Genomic DNA, 24724 nt, shown 5'->3' on the forward strand with positions numbered 1-24724 from the left:
AAAGTGTCCCGATTATTTTTGGAATGGAAAGAATATCAAATTGCAGAGCCTGAAACAATCAGGGTTAGGCAATTTGGAAAGGCTTTACCTGCCTTAACAGGTTTTCGTTTTATTTTTTTAAGTGCACAATACTGTGACTCATTGACCGAAAACCCCCCCACTCTTGATATAGAGAAGCATGTAGGAAATGCATATTGAACAAAACTAGGAAGAATGATGGGTTTAACTTAATAATAGTGTCCTCAGATTAATAGTGGCCTCAGCTGCTGTTTGATGGCAGCTTTAATGAATCATTAAATTATTTTTACATTGTGTTTGTAAAATAGCAGATAAATGTATCAGGATGCTGATGGTTCAGTGAGGGTACACTGGTGTTTCTGGAAAAAGCATTTTGAGTTGGCTAAAAGAAGGTCAGAGGGGAAATAAAGAATTTGACAGTGGGATGTGTACCAGGATTTGGATTGCTCCAGAGGTCAGGCATAACATTGATGCTGAATACTTGTATAGTTAACTCCTTCACTGCCCCCAGAAATGTGATCAATCTCAGAAATAGTGATTTTGCTGCTATAAAGATTTCCTTCAAAAGCATGGAATATCAAAAGTATGAGGAGGGATAGAGTCTCAGGTGGAGTAAATCAAAGTAAACCAGAATGGAAATCAGTGGGGCATTGCTGATGTGTGCCAGTGGAGAATCTAGGCTATGGTGTCGAGAAGCATCGCACAAGCACATTTGTTCAGTGTATCCAGAATGCGAGAGAGAGAGGGCATGAAAAAGAACTTCTCTACTTTATCTGTGGCTAGCTAAGGGCTTGTGTTTGTGGTTGTGTGTTATCAGTGCTGATATAAAAGGATATTCTAGATTATTAGAAACTGAAAAACCTCTTAAAAGCTCACCCTGTTCCCATTCCTCCAGTTTCCAGCTATATTAATTGACTAATGGAATCAAACAAAAACTTTGTCTTCCAAACCACCATTTGCTGTCTCTATGGCTTTGCTATGGTAACTCATGTACAGACAAGATGCACAAAGCAGACTCGTTTCCTATTCAGCAAGAAATAACACATGATTTCATTGGTCCTTAGAAACTGGGTCACTAGCTGAATCATAAGCAAACCACTTTTAAGGTCTGCAGACTGGGGTTTTAAGTTAAAGTGTAGCTCCAAATCACTTTCTTTTTTAGGAGGTAGGATAGGTCAATGAATGTGGGTTTTATTGTAGGGATAAGAAGGCCTGCTATTGAGATCTCTTGAAACTGTTACCTTTCTACTGGTAGCTTCTAAGCATTTTGGCAACTGAACAGCAAGAGCATGCTGACTTGAACGTTAATGCTGGGGAAGAATGGGCGCGGTAGAACCAATCCAGATGTTCTGGTCAAACACGAAGTGTGTTAAAGTTCCACGAACAGAGACCAGAGTCCTCTCCATCATGGACCTTATCTCTTTGGTGGCTGGTACTCCTGTTTCTCAAGGCTTTTTCAATGTTTTTTTGTGTCTTGGAAGAATGGAAATTATCTCTAAAACTGGGATAAGGACTTTTTTCAAAATTAACATCTATTTAGGAAGCACAAAGAGCCACAGAAAATGTTAAGCTTGTTAGAGAAGGGGAGGGGAACCTGACAAGCCCAGAGAAGAGCATTGGAGAACATTGTTTGGCTGCAGCAAGTGTCTCCTTTCAAGCGGAGAAATGGCACAAAGACTGGCATGTCATACAGTAGGCAAAGTCAGAAATTAAGTCCTTCTGTTTAATGAGCTGGCCTTTGTCTGTGTGCAGATTTTCTAATCTTGGAAGAGGCTAAAGCAATTATGCTCATCTAAACCACGATGCTGTTCAGTAAATCATTGGGGTTTATTTGCATTACCAGGAAGTCTTAGGATAGAGTTCAAATCCCCTCAAAGTACACGTCTAAAGCATTGTGTAAGTAAATTGCGCTATACAAATGGTCTGAAAAGCAATGGCAATTAGACTAAACATTCAGCCTCACTTGTGAGCACAAGCTAATATCTCTACACCTGGAATTTCCTATGCTTAGAGAAAAGCAGTTTTTCCTTGCTTTAGTTTTTCACTGTGATCTATCTGATTTAGAGACAATATTGGGATGCACTTAGGCAAAAGGCATAAATAAATGGAGCAGCCTTCTATGGTCAAACATCACAGTCCCCTGCAATGCTCACTTGCTTATGTGCTCCTATCTACCTTGTTGCCACCAACTCTAAGGAAAATTGCCTATCAGTCTTTGCAGTATTTTGGTCCTGAGAGGAACTGAGCAGCCACTGAAGTCAGGAGGTATTGATGGTGTTCAGTACCATACAGGACGCACATGGTTCTTTGTGGCACCTTGTCCAAAAGTTTCACATGTAGTCAGGAAGCTGTTTTGTACTTTCTAATGGGAAGTGAATGAGACTACATGCTCATTTTTGCTTTGGGCTTGTATTCAGCTTTTGTGTCCACAAGCATATTTCTGTAGAGATGAGAACAGAGAGCAGTGTTTGGATTCCCATTTGAATTAAACTGGGTTTTGTCCATGTCAAGCCTTGGGTTTGTGATTGTAGTAATCAGGGCTGAAATCTTATCAGGTTTCAACTGCATCAGAACTGGACCTTGAAGAGAGACCTATTTTGCTTTAGTTTTGACCCCAGAGCAAAAAAAACCCCTGGAGGGATTAATTTTGGAGTTTTCATATCTCCTCCACATCACTTTCCCAATGCCCCCAAATTCAAAGTTTTGCCTTGGCCCCATGTCTTGATCTAGAGTGAAAAAAAAAAGATGCCCTCTCCCTGGACAACAAAGTGAGGTCTCTATGAACATTGTGATGTAAAATGTAATAAGATGCATCCCTCAGCGTAAGCAAAGCATCTATATTCTCCAGCCCCTTGGATGAAACTCCAAGGGACTGATAATAATTGACTTCAAATGACCTGTATTCACTAGTTGTGGGGGTTGTTTTCTACAAGTACTTTTCAATATCAGCATTATTCATACTTCTAGCTACTTGTCATAAATATGATTACATTCTTTAGCAATGATGCAGTCTGGGCAAAAACAAATACGATAAGAGAATAATAGAATAATCCTGTTGCTAACATGCCAATTTAGAGAGATTTTTTTCCTCTGTCCTCCTTTTACCTATGAATCTTCTTTATGATCTTTTTTCTCATTGTTTCCTGCACTGACAAATGCACAGGAAGATGAAAGGAGCATTTCTACCAAACAGAGTGAGCTTTGGGGGTTGCCATCATTCCCTCTGTTTTACATAAAGTAAATAGTGCACGGAGGCTCTGATTCCTGTTGGGAGAAGTGATTCATGTTATTTAAACTTCCCCTTGTGTCTCAGAAATAATTTTCTCCTAAACATTTGTTGTCTATAGATTAATCAAATGGTAGGAAGTCGTAACAAAATGCTTTACCACCAGGAAATGAGCTAAAACATTTATTGGAATCCTGGAAAGAAAGCTACATATCTGTCACTCCATAGCATTACTCCGGTACCAGACCTGCAGCTGACATTAATATATTATAGTGTGGCTGTGAAACAGCTCATGCCATCTACTATCTCACTGATTCCTGACTGCCATTATCATACTTCTGATCAGTAGTGGTCACTGACGGCTTAAGGAAGTTGGGGTGGATTAGCAAGGTGACTCTGTGGAGGGATATCCCTTAATATAACTGGCTCAATTTACGTAAATGTGTGGAGAGGTAGGAGAGCCAGGCTGCTTTTAGATCTGTCTCTCCCCACAAGCCTTCTGCTGCAGACCTAGAACCCAGCCTCCATTCCCTTCAACCCTAGCCTTCAAATATTTCTGGGCTGTGTTCTCCCTTGAGTACAGAAGCTAGAAGTATTATTTTGTCTTTTTTTGCCCAGTAGAAGCTGAGGTGTCCTCTTCCTTTTGCCACTTGCCCTAAACCAGGGGTCTTGGACGGTGGGCTTCACATGGTCCAAAGACCTGTGCTAACCCTATGTATATATGGCATGTTGGCAGGAGAAGGCAGATACTTTTCATTTAGCAGTTTGTGGTAGGGAGCTTGAGAATTTACCAAAGGAGTGAAAACCTAAACATTTCAGGCAACTGGGTCAAAAAAACCTACATCTGATATCATCAGATATCAGTGCAACTCCTGATTTTTTCAGTTCAGAAAGGTATTTACATTTCAGTCTGATTATAGGGGCCTGTGAGGCAAATGATGGGCTGGCCCATAATCTGTGCAAGCTCAGCAGGGTTGTATCTCAGGTCAGAGTTTAGTCCATAATTTGTTGGACCTCAAAAAATCCCCTTTTGCCTAGGGGAGTATGAAGGTGAAGACAAAAGTACTGTCTCTGCCAACCATTCATGGCATATTTAAGTTCTGTGTCTTGGAAAGCTTTTTTAGGTCTGATGCACACAATTCTGGTGATATAAACTTATTCCCTACATGTCACTAGCTCTGAAGTGAGTTGTTTCCCAGAAGTGACTAGTTCTATTAACAAGGGCCTGAAAAAGAAAAGTGCTGGCATCTTGCCTAGGAGCTGTGCTCCTTATTGCAAGCATTTGAACATGCTTAATGGACCCGAGTGGAGAAAAGAGCCTTAAAAAGAAATGTAGCAAGAGAGAATGTGTGACTGACAGCTCTAGTCAGAAATGCGAGTTCAGGGGCAGGCAGGTTCATGGCTAGAACTGTTGACATGTAAAGTGTTTGCACTGGGAAGGCAAAAGTAAAGATGGGCTCCAGCTTCTTCTCAGCCTTTTGTCAGTCGGCAACAAGGAGAGAGATAATATATCATACTCCCCTTCCCCAGTCAAGCAGTGAAATTAGTACTTGGGAGGTGACAGCTATATTTTTTTTACTTGTTCTGAATATAGGTTTTATGTGGATAGACAACAAGCCTGAAACCAGGTAGGTTATTATGTTCGGATTCAGAAAAGAGAAGCGCACCGTATACCAACACTGCGTTCTTCTTGAGGTCAGCAAGGACTGTAGATTGCATAGATTTCATAGACACTCGGGCTAGAAGGGTCATCGCAAGATCATCAGGTCCAGCCCCCAGTAGGCATCTCTTCTGAATTGATCCTTAGACTGACTCCAGCCTTAAGCATGGTCATTTTTTGTCATCGTCAGTAGTTCAGAATTCGGTTCGTGCGTTTAGTATGACCCAGCAGCATGGACATTTGCAGAGCAGTCCATGAGGATTTATACTTGCCTTTTAAATGGGAATCTTATAAGTAATCTCATCCAAGACCTATGAGAATACACATTCTTTTGCATGCGTAGATTAGAGAAAAACAGTCAGGTCTGTTTTTAAATCCAAGTAACACTAGAGTAGAGTTTGAGAGAACCTAACCCAGTGAATAAAAATCTCCCATTTTTTTAAACCCACATGAAATGTAATATCATTTAAAAATTAGCCCCTTGGTGCTCTGATTTGCCCTGTGCTAGACTTATTCCAGATTTTCACAAGTGAGATTGATATTTAATCTGTAGACTTCATGACCATCAGCCATATGACCTGCCATACCAACAGTATCTCTACCATTTTTTTCAGGGATAAAACTTAGCACATCAGAACTTTTATATCCAAATCAGTACCCAGAGCCATGGGGCAACATCCTACACATTTGTTCAGGTTTGATATTCCATCTGGTGGGGATAATAGGTTTCCTTCACATATATAACTGGTGCTTCATTTGCCATAGGACAGCACCAAACACATGCAAATTCCTGTTAAAGCTGCTTTAGCCAAATCTTTCAACTATTTCCCTGAAGTTTACGCCATTCACTTCTGATCCAAATTTATCTCCATCCCACAAACGCAATTTCTGTGTTCCTTATTTTTTCTGGGAATCTATTGGCAGGGAAAATGCAAAATCTAGAAAAAGAGAATATGGAAAACATTATGTGCGTTATAGAAATGCTTCAGGCCTTTTCCTCTCTTGTGCATTTTATTCATTTCACTTCTGGTGCGTTTTATGCATTTCACTTCATGGTTTTTTGTCACCTCCGGGTCTTCAGGACACAGACTTGTAGAAGGAGCTACAGTTTTTGCTGCAGTTGTTTGGGGATTTAATAGTTACTTTTATGTGCATTATGCAGCCAATAACAAGAAATCTCTTGCCTGCTTTGCTTTGCCTTTTTCTGTGTCTCTGTTTTCACTTTAAATTTTCCCAGGAAGCTCAGCAGTTGGCAATAGCCAAGAATTTTTTTAACCATTTTCCTGGTGTTTTTACTATACTTTGCAAAGCCAGAACTACAAATGTCAATATTGCAATGAAAAAAAACAGCCACAAAAAGTCCTTGGGTCCTTTTCACTCAGCCATTTCCAAGAGGAAATAAACAGTGCTAAATAAATTCATGCAACACAGTGTGCAGATTGTTGAATGACACAGGAACAGAAACAGCAGGGTTGATATATGCTCATGCCTGAAGTTGCCTTTAAAATTCCAGGTTAGCATTTGAAAATGTTTGGTAAGACTTACTGAACCATGACTTTGTACCAGTAGATATTTTGCTTCACTGCTTCAGATTTCAGGGAAAAACCAGAAAGGAAAAGATGACCTCAAAAAAGTAGTAAACACAGTTTTAAGCATTTTTTGTTTGTTTGCTTTTCCAGTAAAGGTTTCTACAATACTTAATCTTGATTTGTAAATGGACTTTAATTTTATTTAATTTCCCACTATAGGGATAGAAACTTCAAATTCGGATTGTGTGGGCGAACACTGCTCCCCATTGTTGTCACATGCTTTTGCTTCAGAACTGAAAGGAAAAAATGCTGTTCATTTGCATTCTACATTGATAACATTTTATGTATTGACATTTTCATTCCTTCCCTTTTGGAATTAATCCAGTAATCAATTTCCCCTTTTATTTGCATGAATCTCATTCTGCACGAGGGAACATAAAGCTGGGAACTCAAACAGGTGAAGAACTGCAACTAACTATTTTTAGTGTATGTTTGGAACTGGTTAGAGTCCAGGTTCACAACAGCCACAGCATATTTAAATGTTTTCTTTGAAACAAGTCAGGTTAATAGAATAGAATAACAGCTTAGGAGCACAAATCTTAGTGCCTGTTAGTGAGACTTGTCTTCCTAAATTACTTAGGCACCTTCAAAAATCCCACTTGATATTACTTAAGTTTTCATGCAGGCAGAATGTAACCCACTTGTTCAGAGAGACATACCTCACTCCAAAGTCCATGCCATCTGGCTGTGGAGATTAAGCTAGAGAAGTAGTAGGTAGAAAATGACTCATGGATCCAACTGGAGAGGTTTGGACTCCATGACCTCCAGAGATCCCTCCCAGCCCTACTCAGCTATGAAAGGCAGGATCCTTCCTGTTATCTTTCAATACCTGTATTATTTCTGTTTTGTTTCTCCTAGGGACTATGGCATTTGATTCAGCAGCTAAATGTATGGGAGATGGCTTTCATTGCCCCCCATGGAAAAAAAGCCATAGTCCCTAACATCTGAATTAAATAAAAGCCTGTTAAAATACAATGCAACTAAGTGGCAAAACAATGGATTTACTCCTTTTTTATATTTAATTAAATGACAACTTCTAATGTCTCCTCATCTGTCCCGTTATTGTGGGAACACTCTGATGTCTTGTCTCTGCCTGCAAAAATCTCTAAAGAAGGCCTTTCTCATTAAAACATTTAAACTACAATGTAATTTATTTTGAACAAACACTCAATTTGATTGTGCTGGCAAAAGGCTCTAACAATTATTTTCCCACATGACCAAAGAGTCAAAACAGACTCATCTGGGAATTTTTTTCTACATTTTTTTTCTTTCCTATTATAATTTTTTTTTCTTAATGGTTTTATTTCCCCTGGGATGGTGACGGTGAAATGTTGTAACATTGCACTAAAGCTGGTTCCCAGCCTTTCAGAGAGGTGTTGGGATGTCTGTGTGGCAGTATCTTTAGGGAGCCAAAAGTGCTAACACAACGCAAAATAATATCTTATGAAATAGCTGAGTATCTGAGGACATCATCCCAAAAATATTCTGTGAGCATGGTTCCTAGTACAGTTCCTTCATTTCCTCTTGTCAGAAGCCAGTTTGTCTGTATGTATCTCTGGTTTCTAGCTCTGCCGAGCTGGCACAGCTGAGGTTACTTAAGATTTGGACAGTATTTGTTCCTTGTTACTGAGCCTGTGCATGGGTGTAGGATTTATTATTCTAGAGAAGCTTGTCAACTGTTCTACCTTGGAAAGACTGTTTTGTTTTAGACTGTTGATCCAGAGAGAGAAACCAGAAAGAGACTGAACAGGTTTTGCCATAAGAGCACCTGATGCAGAGGAGAAGTCTAGGTTTTTATTTAGACTCTTAGAATTCCCCAGATCAAATCCATTTGCCTCTGTTTATGCTATATATACTTTAAATATTCACTCCTACCTGATAGCTGTGGACTGTATAAGCAAATGGTGCTCAACATACAGTCTGCAGGCTGGATTCAGTCCCACAGAGCCATATCATCTGGCACGTGGGGTTCCCCATGGGGCCAGAAGTTTGGCAGCAGGGGAGTGACGGCAGCATAAATCGCCATGGTGGAACCCAGAGCCATAGGGGACTGCCACCAGTCCCCCACTGCCAAATTTCTGGACCCATGAAGAACTCCTTGGGCTGGATGACATGGCCCTCTGCGCTGGATTGTGCTGGTGCACAGGGTCAGATTGTGTCTGGATTCAGTGCATGGGGTTGGACTGGTGCATGGGGTTGCTCCATGAATGGCTCTAGCATGTGGGACTGGGCCGGCATCTGGATTTGCTCCACACCCAGCATGAAGGGTTGTACCCATGCACTGACCCTGCACTGGATCAGGCCTGAAGACTGTCCTTGCACACAGGATCCAGCCCATGGACCGACTCTGAGCCACTCACTGGCATACAGGATCAGGTATATGGAGCACCACTGGTATGAGCTATTGGGCCCTTACAGAGACCTTGTCTTCTATAGAGTTATAGGGCCTGGGAAAGATGCTTGCAATGTCTGGCTTCAACTCATATTCACCTACTAAACAGGATTCCAGGTAGTTTTTAAAATATTCAATCACCGTCCCGTGATATTCTCATTGATACAGTAAGGAAATACAGACTAGACAAAAGTACGGATTACAGAGCGGGTGGAGAGAGATGTTTCTGTGGCTGTAGGAGATAGCGCTAGGAGCAATGGACTCAAGCTGCAGCAAAGGAAATTTAGGTTGGAGATTAGGAAGAACTATGAGGCTGTTCACACTTGGGCACAGGCTACCTAGAGAAGTTGTGGGTTATCCACCCCTGGGAATTTTCCACAGCAGGTTGCATAGGCACTTGCTGGGATGGTTTAGTCAAGAGTGAACCTGGCTTGAGCAGGGGACTGAAGTAGATGACCTTGTGAGGTGCCTTCTAGCCCTGGTTTCCTATATTACTTTTATCCTAAAGCAGCAACAGACAGAAAGTCCTACCTTTTCTTTGGAACAATAAGGACAATTAGCTAACGTGCTAGTCCAGATACCTGTTCATGGCACGCTTCAGAGGCTGAGGAGGAGAAATAGGAACTCTGAATATCAACATGATTAACCAGACTCTTTTTAAAATGTAACTTTTGTATGACATTCAGCATTTTTCTTTGTTTTAAAAAGTATTTGCCAGGCTGAGTGAATTCTGTGAAACCAGAAATAAGTTTTTGAATTCTGTGAAACCAAATAAGGTTTTGAACTGTACTGTAACAGCTTGCTTGATACTGCTGCTTGTAACAGAGGCTTATAGGTTTTAACAAGTTTTCTTCTCAACTCTGGTAGCCTTGCAAAAGGACACAGCAGAGCAAGGCTGTAAGGTTCATTGCAATTTCTCCCTGCTTCGCTGTCATCTGGTAGCCCTGCTGAAACTGCAGGAGACAAGAGCTAAAAACCATTTGACCATAACTCCATTTATCGTACATTAATATTGGAAAGAGAGATTTTAAGGGAAACCATCATAACAAACTTTGCTATAAAATGGAGGAAGCAGGTCTCTTTATCCTGTGGCTCTGGTTCAGTGCAAGGACTTCATAATTCCTAACTCAGTGCCTGTGGCAAAATGTCTGCTTGAAAATGGCTCCTCCCTCTGCAGCTACTGATTGATGAACAAAGCCAATGGTAACGGCCTTCCGGGAGATGAGGGTGGGCATCATGACTGGCTGCTCCCCAGGCTTTATGGGTTGAGAAGAGAAAATCTCATGGTTCGAAGCAGTTTGGGATCCTGATCCAAAGCCCACCAAAACCAGTGGTGTCTTTGGATTGGGCCTCTAGTGTCAAATAGCAGAGGTTTCCAGAAGAACAAAGTGGATCTGCAGATTTCTCTGAGATCTCTTGGGGTTTGGGGGTGGGAGAGTAAAGAAGAAATAATGATGGGAGGGGATAGTAGGCCACTTTATTTCCTCTTGAATATTATGCCTTCAGCTGGAGACACTTTCTCTTATTTCCATCCTTTGAACATGTGCAGAGCATATATTTTATCCCCTCCTTTTTCACCTCTTGCCCCATCTTTTTGCCAACAGGGGAGACTGGCTGCACATTGCGTTATGTTATCCCAAGGAATCTGTTTTCACTGTTGTGGCAGACATCTACCAGCGGCAGACAGGGCGAGTGCACAGTGTAAAACACTTCCTAGCAGCCCCTTCCCGGCACAGCGCCCTCAACAGGACGGGCGAGCGGCTTTTCTACTTCGACAGTGCCTCAGGGTGAGTGATTCCTCTATGCCTGACTCCCGCGCTACAGGCTTCTCTCCATGAGAGAGAATACTGCATGTTGGCCATCTTCCTCCTTCTTCTGCCTCCCCTGATATCCTGTTGTGCCCTTTACACCTGCTCCTTCTCAGTCTAGTGTTCAGGAGAGTGGGGAGAGCTGAGCAGAAGCAGGGAGAAAAGGATGCGTTGGTGATGAGCACCCCTGCATCACTAGGTTGAAAAGGGGGAAACTCGGATAGTTCAGCTGGGGCAGGAGCGAACAGAAAAGGCAAAAGCAACAGAGAAGCAAAGTAGGGAACCTAAATGAGGGAGCGGAGAAGAAAATATCTTCATTTGCCTGTGCTCGTGTCAACTTCCCACTAAGACCCTGCGAATCTCTCTCACTTCTGGTTGGTACTCTGCTGCTCTGAGCTAGTGCTGCTAGGCTTAGAGTTCAGGAGTTTGGGTCGGAGTCCAAAAAAATAACCACAAGTTTTTACAACCTTTTCTACATGTCTGAACTTTAAGTCCTTTTAGCACAGGATGACTAAAAGCCCTCAACAACTTCAGTGCTTCTACAACAACCCTGAACTGATTAGTTTCAGGACTCTCCCAAGCAAAGGAGCAAGTCTTATAAAGTAGGAAAAACTTAAGGCAGATTGTTGCTGTCATTAATGAGCAGAATTTGCACGGAGTTGGATAAGTGCATACGATGGATAAGTGCATAGCCTTTCTGCAATCCCAAAGCTATGCAATTCAGCAGGGAAAGCAGTAACAACAAGAGCAACATCGGTGTTTGTGTGTCCCCTGTAAAGATCTAAACACCTTGCATGAAAGAAAAAAACAAGCAGTATTGAGACATACAGATCAGTGTTCTGCTAAGGCATTTGAAAAACTGGACACTGTGTCCTAAGCACGCATCCCAGAATGCCTAACCTGACAATGCAGCTAGCTGAAGTAAATCTACACATGTCAGATTTGAAACTAAAAAGGGGCATAGCACTCTCATGGTAGGACTTGTGAAATAATTATTTGCTAATTTGTCCTCTTTTTTTTATGTACAAAATGTAATCCACGTTGTGGGGACAGATTGTTTACTAGTGAAGAGCAGGGTGAAGTGTTTCCTCACAAGACCGCAGGGATGGAGCCATGAGCTGTCATGATGTGTCAGCTATCTCTTAGGACTTTGATCGTGCAGATGGATGGGCCTGACCTAGCTTGATTTGGGAACTCTGAGGCTATTTATATTTTATGGGACTAAGCTTTGCTATTTTTAGTCTGACTGAGCACAGAGGTTTGGGTTTGTTGTTGTTCCTAGCCTGCGTTTCATAGAGTGGGATACTCCCCCTTCTCTTTCCAGCCCCATGTGCTCGATCTCTGGAGGCAAGCCAAGTTCACTTACTTGTTTCCATTTGTCTGGAAGAAAGAGCATTAACAAAATCTTTTTTATTCAGCACAAACATTTTCCTGACACTGCCGCTGAGCTGTTTATGTGATTTCCTCTAGCCTGCGCTGCAGAATGGCTGCAAGTGAGCAGCTACAAAAACGAGCCCCAGAGCTGACGATCCTGTGCAATGATCCCCTTGAGGGGTGCTAATGCACTCATAGGGATTAATTGTGTCTAGACTGCAGGGTCTGTGCTAGGGTGACACAAAGACAAAGAGCCCCTGCGGGAACTGCTGGATGCCTCGGGCAAACCCGGTGCCTCCAGGACAATAGCGAGAGTGCAGCGGATGCTCCATTCTTTAGCAAGGCGCAGCCCAGATTTGCCAGCGTGGGTGGAGGAGTGTGGACGTGTCTACTGCTAGAAGGCGTGGGTAGACCCCGCATGCTCTGCATGTGAGAACAAAGTTGTTTCAGGCTTTTTCATAAGAGGGATCACCGTGAAGAACACTTTGTGCCCTCAGTTCCTCGAACAGTCATGCAGAACCCGGCAAAAGTGTTTTTTCTGCGGGGCACTGGGTTTGTCTACGTCAGGGGCGGGCAATTATTTTGGGCAGAGGGCCGCTTACTGAGTTTCGGCAAGCCATCGAGGGCTGCATGACAGGCAGCCCAGGGAAGATTAATATTAATTTTCTAAATTTTTTAGGGGCCCCGCAGGCCGGATAGACTGGCCTGGTGGGCCGCATCTGGCCCCCGGGCCGCATTTTGCCCACCCCTGGTCTACGTGCTGCATTGGGAGAGTCTCAGTAGGACCTGTGTTGGGATCCAACAACTTTTGACGAAGAATATTACAAGGATGGGTTGAATATAGGGTAGCTGCTATAGATCCCTTCTCAGGCCAGATAATCCTCTGACTGTAGCCCTGCCCCTTTTGTGTTGCTCTCTTTTATTAGATACCTGTTTGTTCATCTTCAAGCCCGTGAAGCTCGAAAAGGGCATAGTTACTGCTCTCAGCAAGGCTGTGAACGCATTAAAATTATGGCACACATGTACTCAAGGGACTCCTGGAGTTGTGCCTTTAACCCTTTCCTGGAGGATTATAACAGACCAGCTACACTGCACTCAATTCCTCAGCGACTGACTGCGCCTTGTAGCCAGTGTGGTGCCCCTCAGGTACAGAACACAATCCTTCTTTGCCTTGTCAATCAGAACTTAGTTTGTGTAATGTAAATGTCTATATAAGAAGTTAATTTTCACCACACACAAGAAGGACCCTTAGGCAATTCTTTTTTGTTCTTGACTGTGGCCAAAAGTTAGCCTAGATATGTGCATGCTGTGCATTTTTCTGAATTTCTACAGCCTTATCTAGTAGACTGCAGAGATAGGGAACTTATCTGAGGTTAACTGGAAGAAAGTGAACTTTTATTTTGCAGGACAAACTAAAATGACCTGCAAAATGAAATCAGCTTTGACTTCACAAGTACTGCAATTTTTGTTGCTGGGGTTCAGGCCAGGCCATACTCGTGGTCTGTGTATATCTGGGATGAGTAGCAATGAAATTAGGGCCAGATTCAGCTCTCATGTTCTTTAGATTCGACTCGCATAACTTTGGTAGCGTTATCTCAGACTTAGACCAATAGAGCTCAGAATCTGGCCCAGCATTTGTAAATGAGGCATGTGCATTTAAATACCCACGCTGTATGTAATGTCATCTATTTAGTGGCTAGCTAATGGGGCTAAATTCTATTGAATCCTGATTATATTTTTCCACGAGACAGAGTTTACAGTATCCTGATTCAAGCATGTAATACAATTGATTTCAGAATGAGCCAAGGCATGACATGGGTAATGTGGGGGCAGTCATAAAAGATCCAGTATCATTGTGGTTTTATGGAGATACCTCCTACGGCAAGTGGTAATTCTGGAAAATGTTTCACAGCATTAGCCAGTTAATTTTATGGTACATGATCCCTGGATGAACCCATTTCTTTCATGAATAGTACTAGAACTGGTACATTTTCTAGTCAGTGTATTCAGAGATACAGAATTCCTATTTTACACACAGGTCTATCTGTCCATCCATCCACCATGATGTTTCCTTTGCCATATGTTATTTCTTTGAAATAAATTATTCAGATTTTAAAATAACATTGTAAAACATGTACATTGTACATGTAAAACATGTTCAATTCTTCTGTTTCCTGTGAGGCAATCTTATATCTTATATCCTGGGTGAGCAATCCTTTAAGTCCAGGTCCTGCCAATGTTGTATGCGGTTATCTTTGAGTGTGGGTAAAATTTGCAATCTGGATAAAAATTTTCATGACAATTTAGAATTTTGATCAAAAAAAGCATTTTTTTTTTAAATGTGGATTTTTGTCTCATTTTTGACCAACTATAGATCTGCTTAGGAATCTTTAATTTTCACATTTGTTGTGGAAATTCTGTCCTTTTTTTCATCCAGTTCTTCAGCTTTATGGATGGGAGTAAAATTCAATTTGATGCTTAATTTGCAGAGTAGAGATCTTACTGTATAGTCACTTCCATAGAAATCAATAGGATTGAAGCCAATCAATGTGAATGAAGCCAATGGAAGAAGGTCCTTTGTCAGTAAAAGTCAAGCATATGGTTGTGGAAATAAAAGAAATAGAAAAAAACAAAAAATACAGAATAAAGGGAGCTAATACAGACTGGTATGAAAGTCTACCCTCTCTTGCCATATTAGGAAAAGATACCATTTCAGGACCTTGAGTGTTTTTTCAGCAGCAAGTGATAGTTTTCTAAATACCTGTTTATGTCCCAAGTTTCTGTAAAGGAGACTGTGGGGGGCAGGTAAAGAAAAAAAAACCACAACTGGAATTTATAGCCAAGTGTTACCAAGATACACTGACAACCCGGTGTTCAAAGGTATTTACTGTAGGCAGCATAAATTCATTTTAAACACCTGTTATGTTAATGCCACCAATAGCAAATGCTATCCTAGTATTTTCCCACTGAGCTAAATGTTTCCTTAATAATGAACGTTTGTTTGTGAGTGAGTTTCATAACTTGAAAAAAACATGCACAACAGGAGTATCTCCAGTTTGGGGTTCTATAACTGTGTAAATGGGCATGGATGCAGGTTGGCTGAAATGAAATGAAAACCATTTGGCAAGCCATATTTCAAGTCTCCTCCCTTCAATAATTGCAGGTTGCTATCACTAGTAAACCTTCAATCAAATACGTAAGAATCCAGATCCAGTCTCTCAGCAGAGCTGACATGCAGAACCACTTAAAATCAGCTTTCATTAAGGTATGCATTATGCCAAATTTGAATAGGAGCTTAAACGAGAGAAATTTATTTCTAATAGTTATTGCAAAATCTTCTTGAGTCTTGAAAACAATGAAAAACAGTGGAAAGGGGAACCTAGAGTTGAATGTTTGAATTCATTGGTCTTATTTATAATTAGTTCCACTAAACACTAAACTAGAGTGATAGGGAATTTGGGATAATAAGGCCAAGATTTGGACCCTAACAAAGAAAAAAAGCCATTTATCAGGCTAAAAGGGAAAATAAATCCTCCATTTAGTTTCTAAGAAAGGAAAAACAAAAAAATTGATGTAGCACCTAGTCAAAAGAAATGTTTGTTTTTCTAGTTCTCCTATTGTCTTCTTGGTGGCTGATTAAAACCACAATAATCTCAGTAATACCTAAGAAGATTTAAAGCTCTGGGGGCAGATCTGCACATTTTTTTGCATGTTTTCCTCACAGGGAAAGGGTGTTACCATGGATGCAAAGGCACTTGTCCAGAATTTACTTATATACTTGTGAGATGCTTTTAACAGCTCAAGTTAGATCAGTCTCCTTCTGGACACAGAAATGCTGGGATTTCTCATCAGCCACACTGGTTCCTCTGTCCAAACTGACAGGAGAACAAAAGGATGAGTTCACCAAGGAAGTGCCATGGCTTCCAGTGAACTGCAAAATGCAGTGATGTATACTATATGCAGTTAATTCACACGCTGAGAGAGACTGGGGAAAATGAGTGGTGATTCATTAAACTTTTTAGTTTTCCAAAACTGTAATTGAAACCATTGTTTTTCAAAAAAGTTTAATTGTAGAAACATGTATCCCTAGCTAAATGGAAGGCAGGGCCAGGCAAACAGTAAGGATTCTTGTTTGAAAAGGAATTCTTGCCCAAATTCGGAAAAGGCCTAGGGAATTGGACGGGGGGAGAAAAAGAAGAACAAGCCAGGCACCCGTCCAGAATTCAAGTGTTGCCAAAAGAAACTTGGGCCTAACAAGCTTTGTCCTTAGTTTAAAATCTGTATTTCCAAGTTGGTCATAAATTTGACAAAGTGCCCCTCTCCCGTTCTTAGGAAGATGACATAATCCACTGTGCTTTGTGCCAAAAGCCTCAGGTGGCATCCTAGCCAACAGCCACTTCCTCCAACCCCCTGACTGCACTGTATTCACCGCAGCTTCTTTTCTCTCTGTGATCCTTCACTAACCAACTCTTGCCTGAGGCTCTTTGTTTTCCTCTCCGTAATCCCAAATACCCATAGGTGCTAGGCTCTCTCCTCCTTCCAGCTCTGCAACCCTGCAATCTCCCTTTGCTCCCAACTTTGAGCATCTTATAGAGGGAGAAGCAGCGCTAACAACCTTCCTGATGGGTTTCCGTCTTATTCACTCTGCTTCTAGTCTTCAAATGACTCAGAACCATGTGATTCAAACTGTTTTATGACCAGGACCAGAAAGGCTTTGAACCAATTCAGGAACAGATGCACCACATGGAATAATACTGAACAATGATTTCTGCTGTGCACAAATGCAATAAATTCTGTTTGGAAAGGCCGCTGCAATCCTTTCCCGGAGCGGCGGTTCAGGAATCCTGTGTCCCCGTGTGCTGGGCTCCCTACGTGAGCTATATTCCTCGTGACAAGAGTATTGCCCAGCACTCCCATGATGCACTACTTGTACTCTTCAAGTGTGTGAGCCCTGGTGCATCATGGGAGATGTACGCTACCAGGGAGCCTACCCCATAGAAGATAATAGCACAAGTTTGTTAACCGAACTAGAGATCCCTGAGGCAGGGTGACAAGATTGCCAAATTCTTGTGTTTTGACCAAATTTTTAGATCGTTGCATTTCCATTTACAATCGCATGTTTCTACAACCCCCCGTCTATCTTTGGCCACCTCTGAAGAAAAGCCACAAACCACAACATCTAAACAACATAAATTACACTGGCTAAGCAGATGGCTGATTAAAATTGGCTGAAAAGCACTACTGAGCTGTGTAGAAATACGTCCTTTGAGGCAAAGACCCTTGCTTTCTTCCATTCTTTGCAGCCCTCAACTCGCCAGACTTGGAGAAGAATAACAGGGTTTTCCAATCTTTAGTGATTAAACCACCTTTTGGAAATGTTACTTCATGCATACTCCTGATGGCTTAAATGATGAGAGTGTTATCTGTTTTCTCACCTACTTATAATTCCTCTCTCACAAACACCATTCAAAGGCTCCCCATTCATCTACTGACTTCAGCTAATCCTAACTTGTATTTCTGTTGCAGATAAATGATACATTTTTCCTGCTCAGTAGCCGTGGGCTATTTTTCGTGGTGCTGGATGCATGTTCAGGAGCAGTCGTGAGTAGGCGGCATTTTGACACGGTTGGTGCTATAGATGCTGCCAGTGCAATGACTGATTATGTTCAAACATCTGTAAAAGAGAGGTAAGCAAGGCGCTGAAAGCCAAGTGCATGTAGCAACGTGTAGGTGAGAGACAAAGGGAGGAAAATAACCTACTTTCACAGCTGAACTTGTGTCTGGAGAAAGCTGAGGAAGTTTGAATGATAAAAACCCAAATATTTACCCGATTCTGAAAAAAACACTATTTTTCTCTCTGAGGAATGTGCAGACTGGAGGAGACTGAGGCAGGCTTTCTGGAAAACTGGAAAGTTGCTCTAAGTTAACAATTCGTTTTCCAGCATGAGGTAGATAAACCCTTTGTGGTGACATTTGTAATTCTATTAACTTCTCCAGTGTCCAAGCCCGAAACAGCAGCCGTTTCCTGGCAGCTGATGACTCAGATTTCCAGTTCTGAAAAGAGCCCGTTTCTGTTTATTCTTGCTGGTTGTTTTTGCTTTTTTGACAGATTAAAATCAGAAATGTGCCAGATTTTCCAATCGGATTTTTCTTTGGCCCCAGCAAATAGACCTGCCTGCCTGCTGGCCCTGTCGCCTCAGAAGAGCTTTGGTGACGGGCTGGATCATCTCTGTCTGTGTCTGGTCCACATTCCTCATGGTTTTATGTGTCACCACATAAACACAGAACACAGAGATTTATAGACAAATTCTTGGCTGCCGGCAGAAGCAGGTCAAATAACCAGAAAACAGACTTTAGTTCCAAGACATTTCTGAGCAGTTCATGACCAGACTTGAACGCTCCTGAACTAGCACATGTGTGTATACACATACACGCATATGGTTATATGTGACTATATAAACTACATTCCCACAAAACTATAGAGACGCAGATATATTCAGTTTGATTTTCTTCCGTGGCTTCCTGTTTTGCAGCCATGAAGTCAGTCATTTCATCTAAATGCTACCAGTTGTGCCTATAATACAGTGCAGGTGCAACTTATTGTGGCACACAGTGAAGCTAGAGGGATGCACAACCAAACTGAGGTTTGAATGAAAATCAGGATCAGAATGTAGATGGTAGGAAAGTGAATGTGGGACTGTCTTATTCCAGAAATATTTTTCCTTTAGGTCAAAATCCTCTGACGTGGGATAAGTTTTCTTTTAACAGCATTGGCTTTGTTTGATTCATAGTCAAACTGAAAGAAACACTGATAAAATAATCCCCCAGTTCAGGAAAGCATTTACACACATACATGTATGCATACATGTTATTGAAATCATGTTTAAAGATAAGCGTGGGCCTAAGAACTTTCTTGAATAGAGGGTTGGAGACTCTTAGCAAAAATAGTCTTTTTCTGGTATGCAGTAATAACTGTCCTTCTTTCCAGATCAGTCGTTCTTGTGTGCTCTAGAGATATGACAGAAATGACTGGATGCTCTGAAATGTCTGTTTTTACAAGGTTAGGTTCTGCAAAGCCTATTGTCTTCCACAAAAAAGGTGACTATATTTTTTAATCATACTGCAGTGCCTCTTTTGCCTGAAACTGCAGGTGTGTTTGTGTATAAAGAAGATGCAAATACTTCCCCTGTGTGTCAACAGTGAAAAGTATTGAAAAATTCTTAGCTGGGAGCTGAACAGAAATTTGAGAACGGTTAGCATTTTGTTAACAATCAAAAATGGAACTCAACGGGGGAAAAAAAAGAAAGAAAAGTCTGAATCTTTCAGTTAAGAGTCTGTTTTTTCATTGCAAATGAACCATTTACTAGTCAAAGAGAAGGCGACATCTTTCGAATTCAAACAGTTGAAGAGGAAAAATAGCCATGCAGTTAAATTTAATAATGAGGAGAATAGCCTGAAGTGAAATAACAACAAGTATTTGAATAAAATTAGACATTGGAGAAGGGATCAACCACCAGGTTTGGAGAGGTCTAATTGCATTTTTACCTTATTTCCCATAAGATCATTTGCAATAAGTATCAATTTTATAGTGAGCCTCTGCTAGTGATAATGAATTGCCCTTATCATTCAGTTAAATAGACAAAACTGGTTGTCTGCTCAAAACTGTATTTTCATTCCCAAACAATTGAGCTCGTTGTTTTGGTGGTTTTTTAGTGTTTTCTTGCACCTCTGCACTTCCTAAGGCTAGAAGCAGACATTCCAAAATGTCTTTTAAAAAGACTTTTCTCACTGTCTTTACAACCCAGCTGGGATAAATAGAAACCCTGATCTCAAAACTTTTCCAGCCTTACTGCCAGATCAAAGAACTGCAGAGAACCTTGCATAAACTTGACTGCTGTCTGGACCTACCAGATCATTGTTTTGTTTGGACATTCGTCCATCACTTGCTAGAATAGAGGTTGCAAGCATTACCTTATACTTAAGTTGTGGATCTCATCTCCATGGTCAAGGTAGAGCAAACAATCTGTTCAGTTCCCAGTCAGTGAATGGGTTTCTTTTGCAAAGGAAGTGTTGTGCTTTGGTTTGATGTTTTTACAAAGCCTTTGTCTTATGGCTGCTGGTCCATCATGTCTTAGTCTCATTGTATTGGCATTCTGATCCAGTGCTCACTGGCTTTCTTTCTGTAGACTTCTACTGGTTTGGGATTTGGCCATTTCAATTTTATATCATTGTTTTGTAAATGTCTTCACTGACTGACAAGAAACTATGGCTCTGTTCTATGCCATCAGTCCCTCTTCAGTCAGACAAGTTTCCCATTCCCCTCAACATCAAGTCCTCCTAAGGTAATCTGGGATCTGATCCTGCTGCCTCTGCAGTCAAACTCCCCTTGGCTTCACTGGGAGCCGCATGGGCAAAAGGGAAGCAAGGGACATTCAGGTTTAGGTCTGTCTTTCCCTCTCCCTGGCTAAGTTCTTTTCTGAGCTAAATGCATGCAATTCCCTCTCCATGGCGTGTGTATACACCCACCTGAGGGCAGAATTAGGGAATGAGCACCTGCCTGCATTGTGATGAGACACTACAGAACTCAAAGGCCTTAGCAATCTTGCAGTGTGTTGCAATGCCTCAGAGCAACATGCACTTAATTGATTGAGCAGCCTTAAATCTGAATTTCCTCTCTTTTGTTTATTTAGCTGAAACTCTTGTCAAAGGCTTAGGGTGGATGTGGCTGCTTGATGCACTTACTGTGCTTTTCTTCCATGTAGTAATCCTACTGGAAAATAGAAACTTATTCAAGTCCCACTTTCATGGACTTATTTCTTGGGCTGATAAGAAAATCGGGCAGTAAGCCTGCTATTCCATTTGCTAAAATTGCTACCTCTCAAGCACAGGTCAGAAGTGGAGTTGGCTGTATTTTCAGTCTCTCCCTCTCTCTCTCTTCTTGGCTGCTTTTTACAGCAGCAAATTAACTTGTCCAAAATATTGTTTTATTTAGACTGATTCTGTCTTCTGGTCTAAGTGGCTGTGTTAAAACTCATTCATTTTATTCTTCCAAAACACAGAGATTATATTCTTTTACAGCAAGGGCAGTGGTTTTGCTTTTGTGCTTATTTTGGTTCTAAACTCGTAATTTTACCATTGTAATTTTGCACAATAAACACACACACACACACACACACACACACACACACACACACACTAAAATCCTGAAAACTTTGGAAAAAAATTTCCAACAAAGAAGCTTCTTTCTGTCAGAAGTTTTCCAGGGTAATTAGTGACATAACCTACTTAGTGCCGTGCTGCACTTGCAGAGACCGTGAGCTAGATTCTGCCCTTCGCTGTGACCTCTCTTTATTGTTCAGTGATCTGATAGAGAGCGGAAAAGATCCATGCAGCATCTCCCTGATTTAATGGAAATCTGTGGTAAAAAAGTGCTGCTGATATGCTAGGTGGTATTCTTCTTCCTGGGCCAAGTCAGTAATGAACTAATATCTCAGTGTGACATGAAGGGACATGGTGCTGCCGTCTCGGATGAAATAAGAAACTGCCTGTCATTCCCGTCACACTTCTCACAAGAGCAAGGGTGTTAACCTAGATGTCTGTGCCAAATTCCAGTCTGTGTAATTATGTTCTGACTCATTAAAATTCCCCCCGTTGATTTAGTTGTGCGAGGTATTTGACTTTCCCACCTCTTAAGCTGTTGTGTAGCATGGGTCTTACTGTGAAACCAGCTGCCACAAGCCACTCCAGAGGTGGCTGTATTACAGTGAAGGTTGAAACATTTCTTCTAAACCTAGATGGTTTGCTTCAGCTTCTACGGAGGGCATTTCCAAACCTTCAATTAACTTCTAATGGGAACAGAACTGAGGTCTTATTAAATGGATCTACAGTACTTATTCATGTGAAAAGGATTTCCCTGTATAGTCCCACTGCATAAGGTTTATAGGACTGAGCTCCTGGTTTGTAAACAGTCTTGGAATCTTTTGTGGTGCAAAAAAGTAATATAAATGAAAGTACACACAATAGCATTGGACTATATGAAAGCCCAGTACCACGGGAGAATCAATAATTGCTTAGTCATCATAGGGGAAAAATGATTTAAACTATTTAAAGAAGGATTTTAAATACCTAACCATTTTCATGTAGTCAAATATCAAAAATTACCAGCACTTAAAAATAAAGAACACTATGCTCCCACTAGCTCAGACCAGCTCCCATTTCACTGAAATACCTTAAATAATTCAGGGCAGTCAGCTTACTGCTTTAATTTAGTGCATTTTAGTTCAGGCCTTGTTTTTTCTTTCCTTCCTTCCTTCCTTCCTTCCTTCCTTCCCTCCCTCCCAGAAAATGAGTGGCTAAAACGTTTCTCTGATACAAGAAGTGGGTTTAAGTGTCATAATGATAAATGGCTATTCCTTTAACTAAGTAATGCATAGAGTCATTCATTTTGTCTCCCCTTTTCAGGGAGTTTTGCTATGCTTGGATATAAGGGACAGGCCAAACCCTCCTGGATTAAAATCCTTAATCGAGCTGCTGATCAGAAAACCATTTCTCTACAGCATTACGTTCCCTTGAAGTTGAATGAATATGGATGTCCAGCTAAAGCTGAAGATTTTTAGGACACCCCATGTAGCAGAGCCACTTACAACACAACTCCATAGAGGATGGAAAATTTGGCAATTAAATCCTGCTACGCTGTTGGCTTAACATGAGCCTGACAAATTCTACAGCTCTCGGCATCACTCCAGTGTTATTTTTATGAGATTGTATCAAGCCAATGTTATTTCACTTGTATTTTTTATAACTAATAAATATAGTCTTATCTTACAAAAGTGTGGAGAAAACTTTGTTTTTCAAGCAGTGCTCCCCTTCCTGGGAAAAACAGAAGTATTTTCGAGCGTACCCGTCATTTGATATGATCTGGAGCATTTCAAAGGTGAGAACTGGCTCTTCAGATGCATATGAAACAGGAATGAAACTTGGCAAAGAAATTTGATCAGTATCCAGGCAAAGAGGTGAATTCTTTCAGAGGTAGGGAACCGTCTGCTCCAATACTGCCTTTAATTCACACTCAGCAATTCAGTAACTTCTATGGAAATGTGTACCAGCTTTATAAAAATCTCCATCTGCCATAGCATCTATGATGAACTGAAGTTAATAAAATCAACTCATGTCAATGGATAAGCTCAGAATAATCTTATAATAATATACTTTCCCACTCATCAGGCTCAGCATATACCGTGCATTGAGTAATTCTGACTAGTGATGGGTGAAATGACGTCTGCTCTGTTGGTGTGTAAATTCAATTAAAGACTTTCAGGAATGTGAGCCATGTTAAGTTGCATTGCTATTGTAGTATCAAATCCTGCATTTGGGGCTACCAGGGCACCGAATGCAATACGTCTAGGTCACATGAAATTCTTTCCCTTTAATATCATTAGTAATGTGGCAGAGGAAGGGAGAAGATCTGGTCAATGCTCTGCAAAAAGAGGCTTGTTCTCTGTGGGTTTTTTTCTTTTAAATTGCTTTTCATTGCATTTCTTAAGAAATAACAGCTTTGAATGCAGATTGGAAAACAGCCGATGACTCCATTCACCACAAATTAGGAATTGAATTATCCTGTTAGGGGTATGCTGAAATTTTGGTTAATACACTATGTTACTGGTGGCAGCAATTATGGGGTGATAATTTAAACTAATACAGCTAAATATTGATTTCTAACCAGTGCAGCATTATTTTCAGAAGCTAAAGAATTCTCCAAAATGCTCATAATAATAAAAAGTTAGACTAGAGTATGAAATATATTTAGATTTGATTTGAATGCTAATGATCGATAACAGTGTCTATAATTTTTTCCTTTTAAATCCTGCAAGCTCTAATAAGACATTTTATTAACTGTTCTATATTCAGTGCCCTCACTGACCACAGTGATTGGCCTTACAGCAAGTGTGGAGGTGCAGTAAGAGATGGATAGCAGTTCTGGAGCTGGGGAGAAATGGTAAAATAACAGGTGAAATTGTGACATCAGTGTCAAAACTCCTTTTGACATCATTGTGTCCACGTCTCACCCAAAGACTCCTGCACCAGCTGTTGATTCAAGTAAACCTCCAGCAAAAACAAATAAAATAATAATTATGTTCCTATTTATTATTGTTAGGTTTAGAGAACTAACTTGTCTACTGTTAAATTATCTTAGACTTGCTTAGATGTGCAGGAAGACAAAAGACAGACACGGTTCTTATGGTTTGAAACGTCAATAATTCTCTTTCCTATTTCGCTGTACAGCAAAGTGCGTGGAAAGCTAATTCTAGGTTATTATGATAACTTTGCCATAAAAGAAGAAAAGTCAGCAATTGCATTTTATGTCTTTTTCTTTGTTTATAAAATGACTCTTTCCTCAACAAGGTTTCTGTTTGTAGCAGGAACACCAGCATCACAGCTAGGATTAGTTGACAGCTTTGTTAGCAGTTCTGGCTGAGAAGCCAAGAATTGAATGGTTTATGTCATCATCTGGAAGATTTTCTCATCCCTAGAGAATATGCCTCTAATTTAAAATTATTGGCAGTTTAGTTGTAGGGAAGCTTGTACTGCTGCTATCCATGCTGTACCTGATTCATGGAGAGAGAGTGTGTAAGTCTCCCTGGGTGTCAATACAGCATT

The 24724-nt window shown here is 40.9% G+C and overlaps 2 protein-coding genes across 4 annotated transcripts in view; both read left to right on the top strand.

Annotated features, from left to right (window-relative positions):
• LOC102560730 (cell surface hyaluronidase) overlaps positions 1–22896 on the top strand; it is a 68472-nt gene extending 45576 nt beyond the window's left edge. The window contains exons 19-24 of one of the 3 annotated variants that reach the window (XM_019477577.2): positions 10490–10672; positions 12994–13213; positions 15231–15332; positions 17594–17754; positions 19056–19165; positions 22529–22896. In XM_019477577.2, coding sequence (XP_019333122.2) covers positions 10490–10672; positions 12994–13213; positions 15231–15332; positions 17594–17754; positions 19056–19165; positions 22529–22683 — 931 coding nt within the window. In that variant the 3' untranslated portion in view covers positions 22684–22896. The remainder of the gene's footprint in view (positions 1–10489; positions 10673–12993; positions 13214–15230; positions 15333–17593; positions 17755–19055; positions 19166–22528) is intronic. The other 2 variants (XM_059714608.1, XM_059714607.1) reach the window with 2 other exon arrangements.
• Positions 1–24724, top strand: part of CEMIP (cell migration inducing hyaluronidase 1) — a 141524-nt gene that overhangs the window by 38749 nt on the left and 78051 nt on the right. The gene's annotated exons all lie outside the window — the stretch shown is intronic.

The sequence above is a fragment of the Alligator mississippiensis genome, chromosome 11 (assembly GCF_030867095.1).
Source record: "Alligator mississippiensis isolate rAllMis1 chromosome 11, rAllMis1, whole genome shotgun sequence".
Classification (NCBI taxonomy): domain Eukaryota; kingdom Metazoa; phylum Chordata; order Crocodylia; family Alligatoridae; genus Alligator; species Alligator mississippiensis.